A 16214-nucleotide genomic window follows, 5' to 3' on the forward strand; every position below is an offset into this window, starting at 1 on the left:
TATTTCTTTGACATCTCTCGAAAGAAGTATTATATGACAGCGGAAGCACCAACTTACCAACGATTTCTCCCTGGGGACAAGGTTCAAAAACTTTGGAGGAACCTTTCTTTTTGATTACAACTCGATCCATGTCGAACACTCCTCGAATTCTTCCTTTCACTTTGATATCGGGAGTCTTGGTGTCTGATACTACTCCATAAGCGGAACGAAAACTCTCGGACCCAAGTCTAAGGTTACAAGTAATGTATATATCTGGCTGTTTACGCAAAAGGTCCTCCAAGATCTCTGCATCAAGGTAATCATTTTGCCTCGAAGGTGCCAGTGCAGTTAGCCTCTGTGTCCGAGATGATTTGGTATTTTCTTGATCGTCATCAAGAAAAGCAACTTTTCGGCCATTGATATGGGAGAACTGGTAACCTACAGAGCTCAGGTCACCGGAAAATGCTTTGGACGTTTTTCCACCTGATATCCGCTTAGCGGTCTCCAAGGAGGGATATTCTGCGTCCCTACCCTTGATCTCTGCACATTTCTCTACAAGTGCCTTGATTATTTCATCCATGTACCTTGGAAAGACACTTGCATCCTCAAAATGTTCGCGACGAAATTTATGGAAGAAGTTTGGAGTATCCCAATTTTCACTTGTATCTTGAGACAGAGTCACATTCTGTCGTTCAGCCTGGTAAGTTGTGTCATCTCTAATAGATGGGTCATCTCCTTCGGATTCGCTTTCTTCATCTAGTTCGTCTTCATCCTCTGAGGATTCTTTCTCCATGGTTTCTTCTCCTGTGGGAAAATCTGAGATCTCGTGTTTTCTGTCCTTTGACTTCTCACGGCCTTTGGGGTTTTCGTTTTCCTCGTCTTGTCGATTTACATACTCATCTATGGGCTTACACACTTCTTTTCCAACTTCTGCCATCCCTTTGGGAACAAAAGAAGCAGCTTGAGGATTTAAAGAAATCCCTCGAAGAGATGCGTCCACTTGTTGACGTAGTTCTTCATAGGATATTCCATACAAGGATTCGCGATCAGCACATCTTCTGATATAGTCTCGCCAGTTGCCTCTGCATTCGCCAACTATGCATAGGGATACAGGTTCTCCGACTACTGCTACCAGGGACTTTGCTCGAGTTATAGCGGTGTTTAAAAGTGTTGCATCAGATAAGAATTCCCAGTAATGGTCGGAACCAGATCCTCCATTAGCTATTTGACAAGTTAGAAAAGTGCGCACAGTGCTGATGAATACCGCTCTAAATTCTTTCCCTGCAGCAATGAGAAAAAGACGAACATGTTGGGCCTCCTTGTGTATTATTTATGAAGTTCAACATTGAATTTGGCTTTAAAAGGGGTTAGGGAGAGGCAATCGGGGCGAAAAATGAAGGTACTAACGGAATGTTTCCAATTTGTAAGTGTGCATGTAATAGCAATGAGGTGACTCTATCAATTGCTTGCCTATCTGATGCCAATTTTATTCCTTTATCTCTGTATTATACGAAGTAATAAGTTCTTAGTAAAACATTTAGTTATAAAAACGAGTGATAAAAAATAAGAAGAACGACGTTTCGACCGCTCCACGGTCATTTTCAAGTTCAAGTTCAGGGACAAAAAATTCCGCATATATACAATTTCTGAAACAATGGAATGAAAGATAAAAAGCTAAGTATTTACATACGAACAATAAAAATAACAGAATGCGAAAATGAAGTGTAAATAAGAGGTGAAGAGAATGAAAACTATTAGAAAGGTTAAGCAAACAGCTTTGCCCGGATGGTATCACTCTGTTTGTTTAAGTTTGTCTTAAGGTCCCGAAAAAAAGACATTTCAAAAGTCAAGCAATCGAACTTGTTTGAACGCTTCCTCAGGATCCTAAAGCTCTTTGCGATTTCACGTGGCTCGTTTCTATGTTGTTCTTTTACATGGTTGCCGATTACCGATCGTTTATGTTCCTCCACACGTTGATGTAGGTGTCGTGTCGGCTTGTAAAGGCGAGATAATCTGCATCACACAGATCACACTTAAAGAAATATACAACGGCACAGTTTGCTGATTGACAATTGGAGGTTTAGGTTCCTTAGCTTTATTAAGCTCATCTTTGATCTTGCGGCTTGTAAAGACAGGATGTACCTCGGTATTTATCTTTCGGCTAAGATCACTAAGTTGCTCGTGTAGTTTGCATGCTATTCTCTGATCTTTGAAGGGCAGGGTATTCTAATGGGAATTGTACCTGCTGGTTGTGGGGGATGTATGCTCCCCGTCACCTTCATTTCGACGAAAAACCTGAAGGTGTTTTAAGCCAAAATTAAACAAACAGAGTGATTCCATCCGGGGAAAGCCGTTTGCTTAAAACTTCTAATACTTTTCATTCTCTCCACCTCTTATTTACACTTCATTTTTGCATTCTGTTATTTTTATTGTTCGTGTGTAAATACTTAACTTTTTACCTTTCATTCCATTGTTTCAGAAATTGTATATATGCGGAATTTCTTATCTATGAACGTGAACTTGAAAATGACCGTGGAGCGGTCGAAACGTCGTTCTTCTTATTTTTTATCTCTGTATTATCCCATATATATATACACTCCTCTTTACGGACTGTAGCGCTCTTCGTGAATTTCCTAAACTGTGTCATTGTTAAGTCGGCCTCAATAATATCTCTACTATGGCCAAAGCAAAAGTGTAACGAATTTTACAATTCAAACATTGTTAGAGGTCTCAGATCAGTGGACAGATTGCCCTAGAATTTAGAGCCTTTTGAGCAATAACGCCGCTGTGGTGAAAGCAATGTGGCTTGAGAGAAATGTAGCTTGAGTTGTTTCTTCAAGGTCTAATCTACTTAGAGAGGTGGTTCTCCGCCTACCGCATTTGTACCCTTTCTATCGGACGTTTATTTGAGGTGAGTTACCTTAATTTAATTCGTGGTGTCCTTTATTGATGCTCCATTGTATAATCAATTGCCACGGTAATGAAAAGTTTAAGGAGAATGTTTCTGAGAGCCAGGTTTGGTTTCCTCTACGCCTCAACTTCCTAATTCGATGCGTAATGTGCCCATAACTGCCGTACACTTGCAAGCGACAGGTTTCAGACTTAAGCAAAGGAGTGAACTAAGAGCTATTATTATATACTCAAAAGAATATCGCGTTTCTGATTGGGCAACGACGAATGCATAAATACGTTACAGATTGCAATACGGAAGTTGCTATGGAAACTCAGCAATGGAGTAATTTTGTGGAGTATATAATAAATAAGTAAATAAAAATCGCATAAACTTGATCGTGCATTTCGTAATTTGTGGTCACTCGTGATGTCTTGAAAGTTCTCAAATTGCACATGCCGTAGCAAGGGCGTAGCTAGGAGCGAGCCTGGTGTGCCTGTGACCCCCTATCCCCCCCCCCCCCCCCCTCCCCCATCCTTTGCAAGCCTTTAAGCAAACAGCCCATAACATTCAGATGGCGAAAACGCCACAATCTGGTGAGTACCCTCTGTTTGACAGTGTGTGACCCCCCCCCCCCCCCAACCTTTCAAAAATCCTGGCTACGCCCCGGCTTAGGCGAGTGAAATATTGAGGAGAACTTTGAAATATCACTCGTGCCCATAAATCCCGAAACGCACTCGAGGTCATACGATTTCGTGTACAAAAACAATTGAAGCCGTAAGGTAAGTGACATACCCTGAATATTGTAAATACTCTCTACTGTGACTCTTCCAAGCTCCGCGTCATTTCTTCTAAGCAACATTCGAATAATTTTAACCTAAGACATTTTAAATGTCATCAGTTTCCAGGGTTAGAAATTTCAAATATTTATAATTTTGCAAACAGTTTGGGAAAAAAACAAGAATGTTATTTTACTTGCCGAGGTGATAAAAATCTGTCCCAAGAGCATAATTTTGGGATAGTTTACGTAATGTCCACTTCGTCGATCTAATTGTACTGTTGGCTTCCCAAAATAAATTGCAACAATTTTATTACTTTGTAGTTGCATCCATATTGAAATTAGCCCTGTCATATCAAAAAGTGCATTCTTGAAGTTCGTGTTACTCTTTGTTTCTCCTGGGAAGGAATTCCTCGTAGATTTTGAAGATTAGATGTTAAAATTCAAAATCGCTTTCAAAGGGTCATTTGTTGGTTTCGAGAACGCTTCTGATGGACTTGTTAATTTTTGACTTATGCATGCCTTACAGGCCAAATTTAGGACTATCGCATGTACTCTCATACAGTTTTACAAGGGCAGTATCCACAAAAGCCGTCTATCCCTGCCCAAATTTGAGGTTTGCATTGCATTAAGACGGTGTTGGGATATCCTGAAACTTTACCTGGGCAGAAGAGGCGGATATGACCCCAATCTTGGAAAGCTCTTTTTCACCCCATTCAACAGGCCAGTCATCAGAAAGTTCCTTAACTCTCTTAACAATTTCACTTGCTTCGGCTGAATTGACGTAGGAATTATCTCTCGCTTCCTCCAAGCCACAAACGGAAAAAAACATCAATGGCTTCAATCTTGGATGTGCGGCTTCCGTGCTGCAGGGGATAAGCCCTTCTCCATAAAAGTTATCGGAAGGAAACTGAAGGATTTCTGGATGACAACGGTAATTCTTCGTCAAAAACATCACGTTTTCCCGATACACTTCAGGTTTCATTTGATAGTAGTGATCGAACAGCCGCTCTGGAAGCGAGCACTGCAAGCCCCAATCTCGAGCAAAATGTGAATATACTTCTGGCTTCATCTAAAATTATGTACAAAAGGTGCAAAAGACAATCACATAACGTCAGAATATGGACGTTTGACGTAGACGCATTATGACAGCATTTACGACCTGAATACATGATATTTATAATCGTTTGCCTTACAAAGTTCACCTGACCCAAAAATTTTTTTGGTGAGCTTACTTCAAGGAAGTGTAATGAAAAATGATGTTAAAACGCCTCATAGCACTGATTAAGAGAAATAGACAATGTTATATACTCTAGTAATAGAACTGACGGCTTTGACTTCATCACTTAAGTCAGTGGTATTAAATAAAAAAAATTCTAGTACAATGTTTCTTTCTCGTTTAAATTCCAGTAGAACTGACTCTATCATACGAAGGAACATTTTTTGCCGCACATGGCCACGTTGCTCTCTGATCAGCCCTTTAATTAAGACTTTCCTCTAACGATTTCCACTTGGAATCCTAAGTCGCTATATTTTATTTTTATTTACTTATTTATTTATTTTATTTATTTTATTATTTTTTGCATTCGACGAAGGAGAACGTATCCTAATAGTGTCAGTCTCGCGTTACGTTCTTTGAGTATCGATCATGACGACAGGGCGTTTGGACGATAGGGCTGGCTAGCACACATGGCCTCGATCTCATGTGATAGTGTATGGTTTGCCAAAGGGAAAGCACTGAAGTTTGTTCACCGAAGTTGAGTCCTCTTGAACTTGGTTAAAACATGGATCCAGCGCGAAAGTCTACTTATATTTCACAAAACTGATATTGCATTATAACACTTGTATTCCATATTAATTAATTGTTTTCAAAATGATTAGCAACAAGATAACAGTCTATAGTGTGATACCTTCATTACTGAGAAAATACTAGAAAAGGGTACAAAACGATTCTCCCCAAAATCTACAACGTCTTCCAAATGTCTAGCGATGACAAAACAGGAATCGAACGCACTTCACTAATCCTTGATTATTGCTAGTTTATAAAACTATCCTCGTTAAAACAACCAGCTCACGGAAATGTGCTGGTCGTAAGAACAGGGTGGTCGTTTGAACGGGGTAGCCGTTAATTCCACCATTTAAACCAGTTAAAGCACGTTAAAGCTTTAATTCCGTTATATCTCGTAAAACTCAACTAACGGTTTTTTGGTGTACCTGCATGTGATCTCCCGTTAAAACAATTTTCGTGTTTGGCCCAGCTAAAACGAGTGGAGTTAAAGCTTCAGGCTCTAATGCTTGGGCAGCCTCGTCTACCAGGATGTGTGTGAAGAAGCCACGGTTGAGTTGTAGGTCTAGCAAGTGTTTAGACATGCCCAAAGTTGTAATCACCACTCGATGATCGATTACATCTTCGCGTGTTGGTAACTTGTAGGTACCATTTTCGATCAAGGTATAATTCTTGGCAACTTTGGAGTCAGCATCCAATCTGCGACCGAAACAAAAATTGGAATGACCGTGTAGTTTGGTAAGTCAAAACAAAGTCATTTGAAGTCCAAACGAAAACTTGACGATCTAAAAAGCACTGAGGAATGAAAAACTTTATGCATTGGCCTCCGTCAATTCTACCAACCTTCTCTCCACGTGGTAAATCCGTAACGGTTTTGCCGCTCGAAGTCCATTGTCGTTTGTCAAGTAATTATCTAACAGTTCAACATGCAAGTCAGCTGCGCTGTTGGTGTGCGTGCAGAGCAAGATGCGCGTAATACTCCTTCTAACCAGTTCACGGATAGCTTGATGCAAGGTAAATGTCTTGCCAGTTCCAAACGGACCAAAAACCACCAGAGGACGAGGGTTACATTCCGTCGATAAAATGCGACTGACAACGTCTCTTTGACCTTCATCCAAAGGCACTCTATCAGAGAATTTATATTCCTAGAAATACCCACGAGGGAAAAGAAAATAGAGAACAAGAGAAGTTCTCTTCAGCACTATTTAGCGAAATACTTTACCTCAAAACTATTATAGGCATGCTAACTAACATTTGGTTTTATTTCAAATACTTTCTTATTGTTTACGTATTTCATACTAAGTTGCAAGTGTCTCCAATTTATTTCAAGAGCAAGAGGCCGGAAAAAGGTTGTTAAGGAATTCAATACTTTTATTCTCGCGGTCAAATAGGCAAGACAAAATTCTACGAATCGTGGTATGAATTTGCCCAAGAGTCTCTTTTTTTTTTTCTTCTTCTTCTTCTTTTTTTTTCGGAAAAGACGCTTTAAAACTAATTGGGACATCTGGATGATACAAGGTACGGTCATAAGACTGAAATGGTGAGTAGGAGCCAAGTTATAAAGCGTTAAAAATTGTCTGATACATACGTATATGTTGCAATTGCATCCATGGGCAACTCGGAAAAAGTCCGAGTTCCAGGTGGGATTTGAACCCACGACCATCCGTGATCTAGTTGTGATATGCTGTCAGCCGTTATTTGACTTTGTAACTGCGTCATACAGTTTGAGTCAAAGACTCACGTTCACACTTGTCACCATAGAGTCTCCCTGACTGAGCTCAGTGGTTAGAGCATCCGACTAGATCACGGAGGGTTGTGGGTTCAAATCCCGACTGGAACTCCAGATCAGATTATTTCCCAATTTCCAATGGAAGTAGTTACAACATATATGTATCAAGTGAAGCTATTATCCTCGCAGTTATGAACGCAATTTTTGCAATTGCTTAGAGAAGCCTGAAAAATTCAGGACTTCAACGGAGTTTGAACCCGTGACCTCGTGATACCGGTGCGACGCTCTAACCAACTGCGCAATGAAGCATGAATGAATGAATCATTTATCCTCACATTCAGTCCGACCTGTACCTGCTCTAAGGAGTAGATTATGGATTTAATAAGCAATTTCAAGAAGCGCCCTAGTTTAATTGCCTAGTCTCCTTTAGCTTAGACGTCGGTAGAGCACCCAAACAGTCCTGCTAGAAGGAATCGTTTCATGAACGCCCGCCTTAGTCATCACTGACGAACGGTTTCACCGTATTTCAAGTTGAACTACTTTAACCCATTCACACCAAGAGCACCACCGATTGACGAGTAAGATCGTCCGGCGTTAGCCGGACAAAGTAAAATCTGCAAGTCTTCACTCTCAGGAGGGAAATTCAAGTTAAAGGGGACAGTTTTTGAGTGGGCCTAGATATTGTTCACTCATTCACACTTATACAGCGCCCCGAATTGACGAGTAAAATCGTTCGACAGAGTAAAATCTATGACTTGTTACGTTACCTCGTGTGTCACCTGCCATGTACTTGGTTTTGGAAACAATAGGTTTCGTTGGGTAGGACCTAGCTTGTCAATTGCAGCATGCCATTCACAGAGGGGCTGTCGATTGAGCTGAAACTGTACGTCAACCAAGATTTTTCCTCCGTCATTGTTCAGCTGAAGCTCAGAACAGATCCGGGACGACAATTTCAATACTACAGTTTTTCCTGTGATGTCTACCGTTTGAACGAGTGCCTCGCACACCTTGGAAGAATTACTGCTTGCCAACCTAAGCCAAGCAGTCTGAATATTTCGGATGAGGAGTCGACCAGCGGCATAATCAGGTTGGGGGGCTCCATTCTCCTCGAAAGTAAGAACTCCAAATAATTCCCCTTGTTCAGCAAAAATCACTTCGGATCTTTTGCCAAGCACACTTTTCTGAGTTTGCAATGGGACACATCGAAGAATAAATCTGAGAAAAGAATTTTGTTTTCTTTATTCAGTGTGGCCTGTCATTCATTGCGTTTCTTATTTTATTTTTACCCTTGAAATCATGTACGAAACAAGTCAGAACATTTCTCTTCTGTCTTGTTACGTATCTATCTCCTTCAGTAGAAAAGCAAACGAACGTAGATGTTTTTCTCCATCCTAGAATTAAGTAACATTGACTCTATTTTAACCGGCGTCGTGCGTTTCAAAATCCGTTTCATTTGCAATTACATTCGAGGAGTCACAAAGGTATCAGCTTGTCTCTTTGTCAAGCGTTATCCTCTGTGAAATAAAGTGGTGATAATGATGATGATGATGACGTCGACGATGTTGATTCAATAGTGAATTAGTTAAGAGTGTTCCTATGGCCTTGGTTGGCTCCCCAGCACAGTCGCAAATGAGTCTATTTTTAGAATACCCGTTCCCGCGAAAATTAATTGATGTCCCTGAAAAAACATGACAGAAGCTGTCACGCGTGACATGGCTTCCCCTGATTGGTTAAGGTGGCGGCCCTTTGTTTGTCTTCACGCTAAGTGTATCTAAAAATAAATCCACTAGCTTGTGACTTTCCTTGGGCAAGACCGCAAATTGATAGAGAAAGACTCTTACCTAATTCACTCTTGGTTGATAATAATGACGATGATGATGATGATGTTGATGATGATGATGATGATGATGATGACGACGATGATGATGATTAGAATGTCCTAATTGATAACGAATTGGATAATCAATAGTTTTAACAGTCCTAGACTGGAAAATTAGACCGAAAGGAGACGTGGTCTTGGCTTCAACTAACTAGGCAAATTGCACAATAATTGTGTCAAGACATCTAACATTTACCTTGAAATCGCTTTTTTCATGAAGAGTTCTTCGGTAAAAAGTAGTTGATGCATTGCCCTCTGGTAGTTTTCCTCAGTAAGGCTGACCTCAACAACTTGTGCTGAAACCACGTTTTCGATCCTAGAAGGCAGTTGATAAGTCCTCTCTTCAACTGACGCAGCGATTCTAGAGGACACCGCAACCTCCACAGATGTCTCCGTCCAAACCTCCGGATCTAGTTTGAGTTCTTCACGAGTCGCTGAAATTGTGTCTAAGGCGTCCTTGCGAGCTACATCGACGTTGAAGCCGTACAACAAGTAAGGTTTCTTGCCAAAATCAAACCTAAGACACTGAGTAAACGTCCGATTTAGAGTGGAGATTTGATTTTCGAAGAGGACAGAAACTTCAATCTTCGCTTTCCCTGATGTCACTCCATGGTCAGGTAGTGTGCATGACCAGCGCTCGTAGGGCTCCACAAAAACACCACACGTGCCGTTTAAACAGCCACTGACTCTAGTCAATCGATAGCAGTTGTGATATCGATGGGTGAGATCTACTCTTTTTAGCATCCCTACATCGCGTATCTATAAGACACCAAACAAAACGCTTTTTCGTAGGAACGTTAAAGGGATTGGCAATGAGATTATGCAGTTGTCTTTCGTTAAATGAATGAATCCTGTTGTATCTCTCAGACAGTAATTCTAGACTGGCGCTATGATTGGCTAATTAAGCGAACCCTACTCTACACAGTACGAGGTGCTCCATTAGTTGGTCGATTCAAACGTCCAGAGATATAAATATCTCAAGAGGTATTATTGCGCAGGAAAATGTTAAATTTTGTTCATAAAAAGTCAAATTTCCATTTTGCAATTCCTTCGAAAACTACAAGCTAGCCCTGCTTTATGAAGTGTTTTATTCATAGAATTTTCTCAATTGTCATTCATTATAGTTTTTTAATGGTTATTTTTGTCGTACTTTGTTTACGCCGTTTTCATGGTAGGCTTATAAAAGACTTTAGTGCAAAAAGAGTATGCGCAATCCGGAGGGTGTAAGGTGCAGGTTGCAGGTTAGGGCTGCAAGTTGCATAACTGTAACAACCCAAAACTTTACAAAAAATGCTACAGAGCATAGTGTTTAGGCCTAATGTTAGCATTAGTAAAGGTTTGGTTTGTTTCAGTTATGGTGAAACAATGCCCTGCAACCTGAAGTTTACTCCCTCCAGGCACAACCTACCTCAAACTCGAGAGTAACTGTCCATTCATATTTGTCTCCTCTCTGATCACGTGGAATAATTTGCACTGTAGGGGGTTTATCACTTGAAACTTGTACACCAGGAAGACTGTAGACCATCTAAAGGAAAAGGTGAACCAAAATACAAAATAAAAAAATTAAAAAGTGCCCCTAACTATACTACCCGCACATGCAAGTAATTAGACACATGCCGAGTTTTGGCATCCAACGCGAAGTGTCCCTTTAACGTGGCTCAAACCAGTTTCAACACTTATTAAAAAGAAATGTTTTTATCAGAAGGATTGACACTACAACCCTTGATGACTTAACGGCAATGTTATCGTACAATATCAAACACCAATTATTGCTGAAAAAGATTCGGTCATTTTTGTGACGTAACAAGTTACCGTGGCAACATGAAAGCCCTGCAAAACACCCCATATTTCGGCTTTAGCTGCTCATATCTCAAAAACGAACTCCGTGACCCCCAAGTTTTAAACAAATTCTTCAGAGCCGATTCAGAGCCACCTTAACTTATTGAAAATTTAACGTAGCTCTGAATCCGCAGAGAGTTTTATCTTGGCCTGCTGATCACTTTTGTACAATAAAAAATTGGAGTCACCGAGTTCGTTTTTCAGATATGAGCAACTAAAGCCAAAATATAGGCTGTTTTTGCAAGGCTTTCCTGTTGCCATGGTAACTTGTTACGTCACAAAAATGACTGCATCTTGTTCAGCAATAATTGATGTTGCACATAATTGCGAATTGCTGTTACGTGATTAAGTGTTGTAGTGTTGTCAATCCTTCTAATAACAAGGTCTCTTAAAAGTGTTGAAACTGGTTTGAGCCACCTTAAGTCTATGCATTTTCTTCCTTTTTCCAACAATAAGGTAAGGGTAAAGGTTAGCGTTATTTTTGACTTAGGGTGAATGCATCTGTTTATCCTTACTTGAGGAACAGCATTTGGCGGACACTTTGTGACGTTAATTGTCTGTTATTCCGAGACACGAGTCCAACGGTCGCAGAAGCTAGTGTCATGCTTGGGCCATTGGGCCAATTCTTGAGATAACGTTACAACCTGCTTTGCAACGCTAAAAATGGAATGCAAAACAGCTTGTGACGTCATCTCAGAGATTGACCTATGCTTCTCACAGCTTTTCACTAGATCGGCCGTGGGAAAAACCACTGATACTGCTGTCAACATTGCGCATTTCATGCGGCATTTTGCAAGAGAAATCGCTACCACTTAGTGTTTTATGTTGCTGAAATTTCGCCTTTGCGAGATAAAAACGTTTGAGGTTAGGGGCACTTCAAATAATTGAATTCATTTTTGGCTTATGCTGGTTAAACGCATCGCTGCAATAACCAGGTGATTGAAAAAAATGAAATGCTGTTGCCTCCAGGTAATCAATATCCTTCGTGACTTGATGTGCTTGCACCTCCGTTCGAAATAATTTTCTCTATTCTTTGAAATTACCGAAAATAGTCGAAGAGCCCCAGGACCTGGAACCATTCGATTTCTTGGTAATCAACTGTATCTCCTCTTGCTCAACAGCGCTATACCCCCGGCTTACAGTAACGTACAATTTTTACATTAAAGCACAAAAGAGATCACAGAGCAACTTATTGTGATCAGTAAAGAGTTCACCTCACTGCCTGAAGGATAGGCTGCGATAAATCCTTGTAAACTTCAGTATAACTTCTATGCTCAAGTTGTCCCCGAATCTTCGGAACGTCTGAGCAAGTTAGAACACTAATCCTCTTTAGGACATCCCGCTGGGCTATTGAAAACTGTTTCGGATTTGATGACAGAGGCTCGTGCTACGTGAATAGCATAAGCCTTCTATGATTGTGATGGTAGTACTAATAAAACTTTGGAGTCTTAGCAATGCTGAATATATCAGCTGTCTACATCGTAGCCTTGCTCTAATTATTGTAAAATTTATTTTAGCCGTAGCGGAACTGTGCTTGCCTATCTGAATCAAACTCCAAAATACAAAAAAGAAATTGAGAAATCACACTTTCCAATTTAGGCAGGATCGTCCAGTATGTCTGTACAATGTACACTTTGTCCTTTTAAATCATATTGTTTTATTTCAAGTAGCTGGTATTTTGTATGGTTTTATCTGTGCCTGGTATTGTCTTTTTAATAAAATAACTTGGTATTCTTATTTACCTAAATGAAAACACGTAAACACTGTGTCAAAATAAAATTCTTTCTCTACTACTATTACGCAGCCAACACCACATAAAAATGTGTTGTTTTTTTTTTGCAATAAAGTAGAGCACCTCTTTCTCAGAGATATCAGCAGTCCTTTCTCTTCTTTGGCTTGTGGGTTCTTGCATCCTGATAGGTAAGGCATTTTCAGAGTTACTCTTCTTATGACCTTCCTTCCACGATCTAAGTTCTTCTTGACCGTGGGCAAACGTACAGAATCTTCCTGTCTTGCACACTCGAGCAGATTTCCACCTAAAACCCCAAAAAACACGTTGATGGAAATTGAAAATAAATGTTTTTTTGTTGTTGCCCATCCTTTCCTTACATCTTTTCACTTTCATTTACCCCTACCTAATTACATGTAGCGTAATATGAAGACATCACAATGTGCTGCACATATTAATTGGAAAACACCTCAACTGCCATCTATATTATCTTAGGCAGGGGCAGATGTAGTGAAAACTATTACTAGAATAAAGGCGCCCGCAAACTAGGAAACACTGTTACGGAAACATTGTTTCCCCGAAATGTTTCCTCGACGCGCAAACGAGGAAACATTTGCTGAGAAAGCAAAATGTTTCTGAACAAATTCAGAAACATTTTTGTTTCTGCAACAAATGTTTCCTGGGGCTGCAAACGGGAAAACATTTGCTTCCGCAACAATGTTTCTGCAACATTGTTTCCTCGTTTTCGGGCGCCTTAAAAGGTGTACAGCGCCCGTGGGAAGTACGGGAAAGTAGTTGCATAGGGGACAGGCGAAAGGACAAGTCCTATGCAGAATTCGAGCCCAGGACCTCCGTAACACTAGTCGGATGCTCTATGTATTTAACTACAAGACCTCTTGGAGAGCTAGATCCTTTATCTTGGTCCTTTACACCTTGAACATCTATAGTTGCATTTGAAAATTTGTTGGCGCATGACTTTGTAGAGATTGCAAACCAGCGAGACATATGGTCAATTCAGGAGCTAAATAAACGACCATGATGCCCAGGAGTTTTCCTAGCTCAACGGAGTCCTTAGATTCGAATCCTTTCACCCGTCGCCAAGTAACTATCAGTCTACCCTTGTTTGAAATAGTACAGAATGATCATTTACCATTTACACAACTGAAAATTTCCGTCGTAAACACCGATAGGAGGGGATCGCGGCCTTGCTTGTCTTGTATCATGAATTATCAAAGATCCCCGAATGTTGTGGCAGGGCCTACTGTGCACTTCATGATTGTAGCCAGCCTGCATTTGTGAGGTAGTTGGACGTCTTTTTCCAATGGAGCAACGGTCTGTGGGAGCAAAAATATGGTTTCAGGCATTCGTACTTACTTTGGCGTAAAACGATGCTTGAGTTACCGAGTTCCCTGCGACGACCCAACAAATTTCCATGCTCCCAATAGGGTGGCTTCATAGATCAGTTGGTAGAGCAACTTCTCTGTAAAAATGCCGAGACTAAGTATAGGAGTTACGTGCTCTTGCTGAAATTCATTACATGCCAGCGGCCGTCTTGTCGAACAGGCTGATTTCGTTAGCAAACTTCTTTCCCTTGCGGAAAATGGACCTTAAGGACGTTCGCGCTAATTGTTTGTGCGCAACGCTACTGCGCAGGTAAGCCGACTGTAATATGTCGCAATACTTCGAACATTAGTGAAGTTGAGGTTTTAAAACCTTTGCAAAAACCGTGGACGATAGGTCTTGCACAGCGTTGGATCAGAGACGATCGTGATCAGTCAAAATTGATTAAAAAAATATTTATGAAAGTCCAGTAGACTACTGCACGACTGATATTCGCGTTGTTTTATCAGTCGTGCACTAGTCTACTTGACTTTCAAAAATATTTTGCTAGCATTAGTGAAAATAACATGGCGACATAAACGTCGGGGAAAAAATTCCAGGCCGGCTAAAGAATGGCACATTTATTTCCAAATCATCATGAAACGTTAAAAAGAAGTGAGCGGGAGGGTGGAAAAGCTCTGGAAAAAGGTAGCTGATCGAGTAGTGACTGAAAGTTTGGAAAACTCGAGGACGAACCGTTGCGTAAATTTAATTTTATTTTTATGATTTTCGATGGATGAGCAGATGAGGCTACACTTGTTATTATAACCGATTCATCGAGATTAAGACATTTTTCCACTGCCATTTTCTCCGAAACAAAGTCGGTGACCCCAATTTTTTTTCATTTTTGGAGTAAGTACTTTATGGCCTAGCTCTAGGCGAGAAATGAAGAAAATTTCACCGCAGGTAGATTTTGGCGCGAACGTCCTTAAGTGATCAGGCACTCAAAAAACTAGAGTTGCTCGACGAAGTGGTTGTTTCCTCTTCTCGAGTGATCTTTAAACTTCGAGTAGGCAAGAACTACGCTAAAGCGTTTATTAAAATTTCAAAAATCAGTCCAATGCGAAGAACAATAAACAAACACACAAAACCTGATTGTCTTTGTGTCGTCCACGTGGTCAATTCCTCCTCGCCATGTGCAAACGTGCAACTTTGTCCACATTTCTCGCCACGTCTATAGCGCCAGCAGATTTCAAAAGGCGTTTCCAGGCTCACTTCCCTTGGGTAAGGTCTCATTACTTGCCATTTCTTTTTCGAATTTTGCCAAATCCCATGGAGAAACTTAGATTGCCTTGAACAACTGAGACATGAATAGGGTGGTTTGGAGGGCGTTTTGTTTGTGTGTACAAAATGCTCGCAGACACGCACGACGCCTTTTGGTAATTTATCCAGCGTACATGATGTTGATTTGGAATTAGAGGCAGCTTCCATCTTGGGATTGCCGTTGAGGGTCTCGTCCTCTTGACCTGTTATGCCGAAAGGACGATAAACAATTTCTGACGTACTTGATCTTTGAAAACGACTGGTACCTTCCACATTGGAAAAGCGCTCAAACCTTTCCACTTTACCGCGCTGACAAGTGAAGTCAAACTGTTCATTAGCTTTCCGACTTTTATTAGGACTTTCGTCTTGCTTCGATTTGGGATTTGTCGAGTTTCTCGAAGACACAAGTGTCCAGCTATGCTCTGTTTCCTTTGGCGCAGCAGCTGTTTGCTTTGAAGATGAACATGATGAACTTCTGTCTCTGAGTGAAAGTTCTTCTCCAGTACTGTGCCCTTTACTTCGTAAAGAGACTAAAGAAGACAGTGAGTGTGACTGCCTAGATCCCCTATCCTTTACAATTTCGTCCTTTTTATTACGAGCAGTGGTTGTGTTTCCTAAGAGAAGACATTCACAAAGTGAATCAGATTAAGATAACATAGGCACTGTGTGTAGAGAGATATTTGTTGGATCTCTACTCGCTTGGCGGATGAATACCGGTGAAGCAAAAAGTGACAACTTGAAAACTCCACTACACGACGGTCAAAATTATAATCTTCTTCTAAGGTCTTTTTTATAATTCGCAGCAGTCAACTTCAACTTCAATCAGAACCGTATCAGAACTATCAGCAGCAACTAACAGCAAAAACTGATGGACTTTTTGCTTTATAGTAAAGGTAGAGTTAATTGGCTTCAAATAGTTGAAATAAGGTTAAGATAAGTAAGGTAAACCTAAATTTGACAGT

General features: G+C 40.6%; 1 protein-coding gene across 1 annotated transcript in view; it reads right to left on the bottom strand.

Annotated features, from left to right (window-relative positions):
- The window catches only part of LOC137971177 (3'-5' exoribonuclease HELZ2-like), a 68105-nt gene that overhangs the window by 20648 nt on the left and 31243 nt on the right, over nt 1–16214 (bottom strand). Inside the window, exons 18-28 of the mRNA XM_068817938.1 lie at nt 15081–15866; nt 13760–13943; nt 12736–12916; nt 10450–10566; nt 9238–9800; nt 7930–8377; nt 6277–6578; nt 5862–6132; nt 4309–4719; nt 3665–3746; nt 58–1260 (exon numbers count right to left, since the gene is read on the bottom strand). Coding sequence (XP_068674039.1) covers nt 58–1260; nt 3665–3746; nt 4309–4719; nt 5862–6132; nt 6277–6578; nt 7930–8377; nt 9238–9800; nt 10450–10566; nt 12736–12916; nt 13760–13943; nt 15081–15866 — 4548 coding nt within the window. The remainder of the gene's footprint in view (nt 1–57; nt 1261–3664; nt 3747–4308; nt 4720–5861; nt 6133–6276; nt 6579–7929; nt 8378–9237; nt 9801–10449; nt 10567–12735; nt 12917–13759; nt 13944–15080; nt 15867–16214) is intronic.

Source organism: Montipora foliosa, chromosome 9 (genome assembly GCF_036669935.1).
Source record: "Montipora foliosa isolate CH-2021 chromosome 9, ASM3666993v2, whole genome shotgun sequence".
Lineage (NCBI taxonomy): Eukaryota > Metazoa > Cnidaria > Anthozoa > Scleractinia > Acroporidae > Montipora > Montipora foliosa.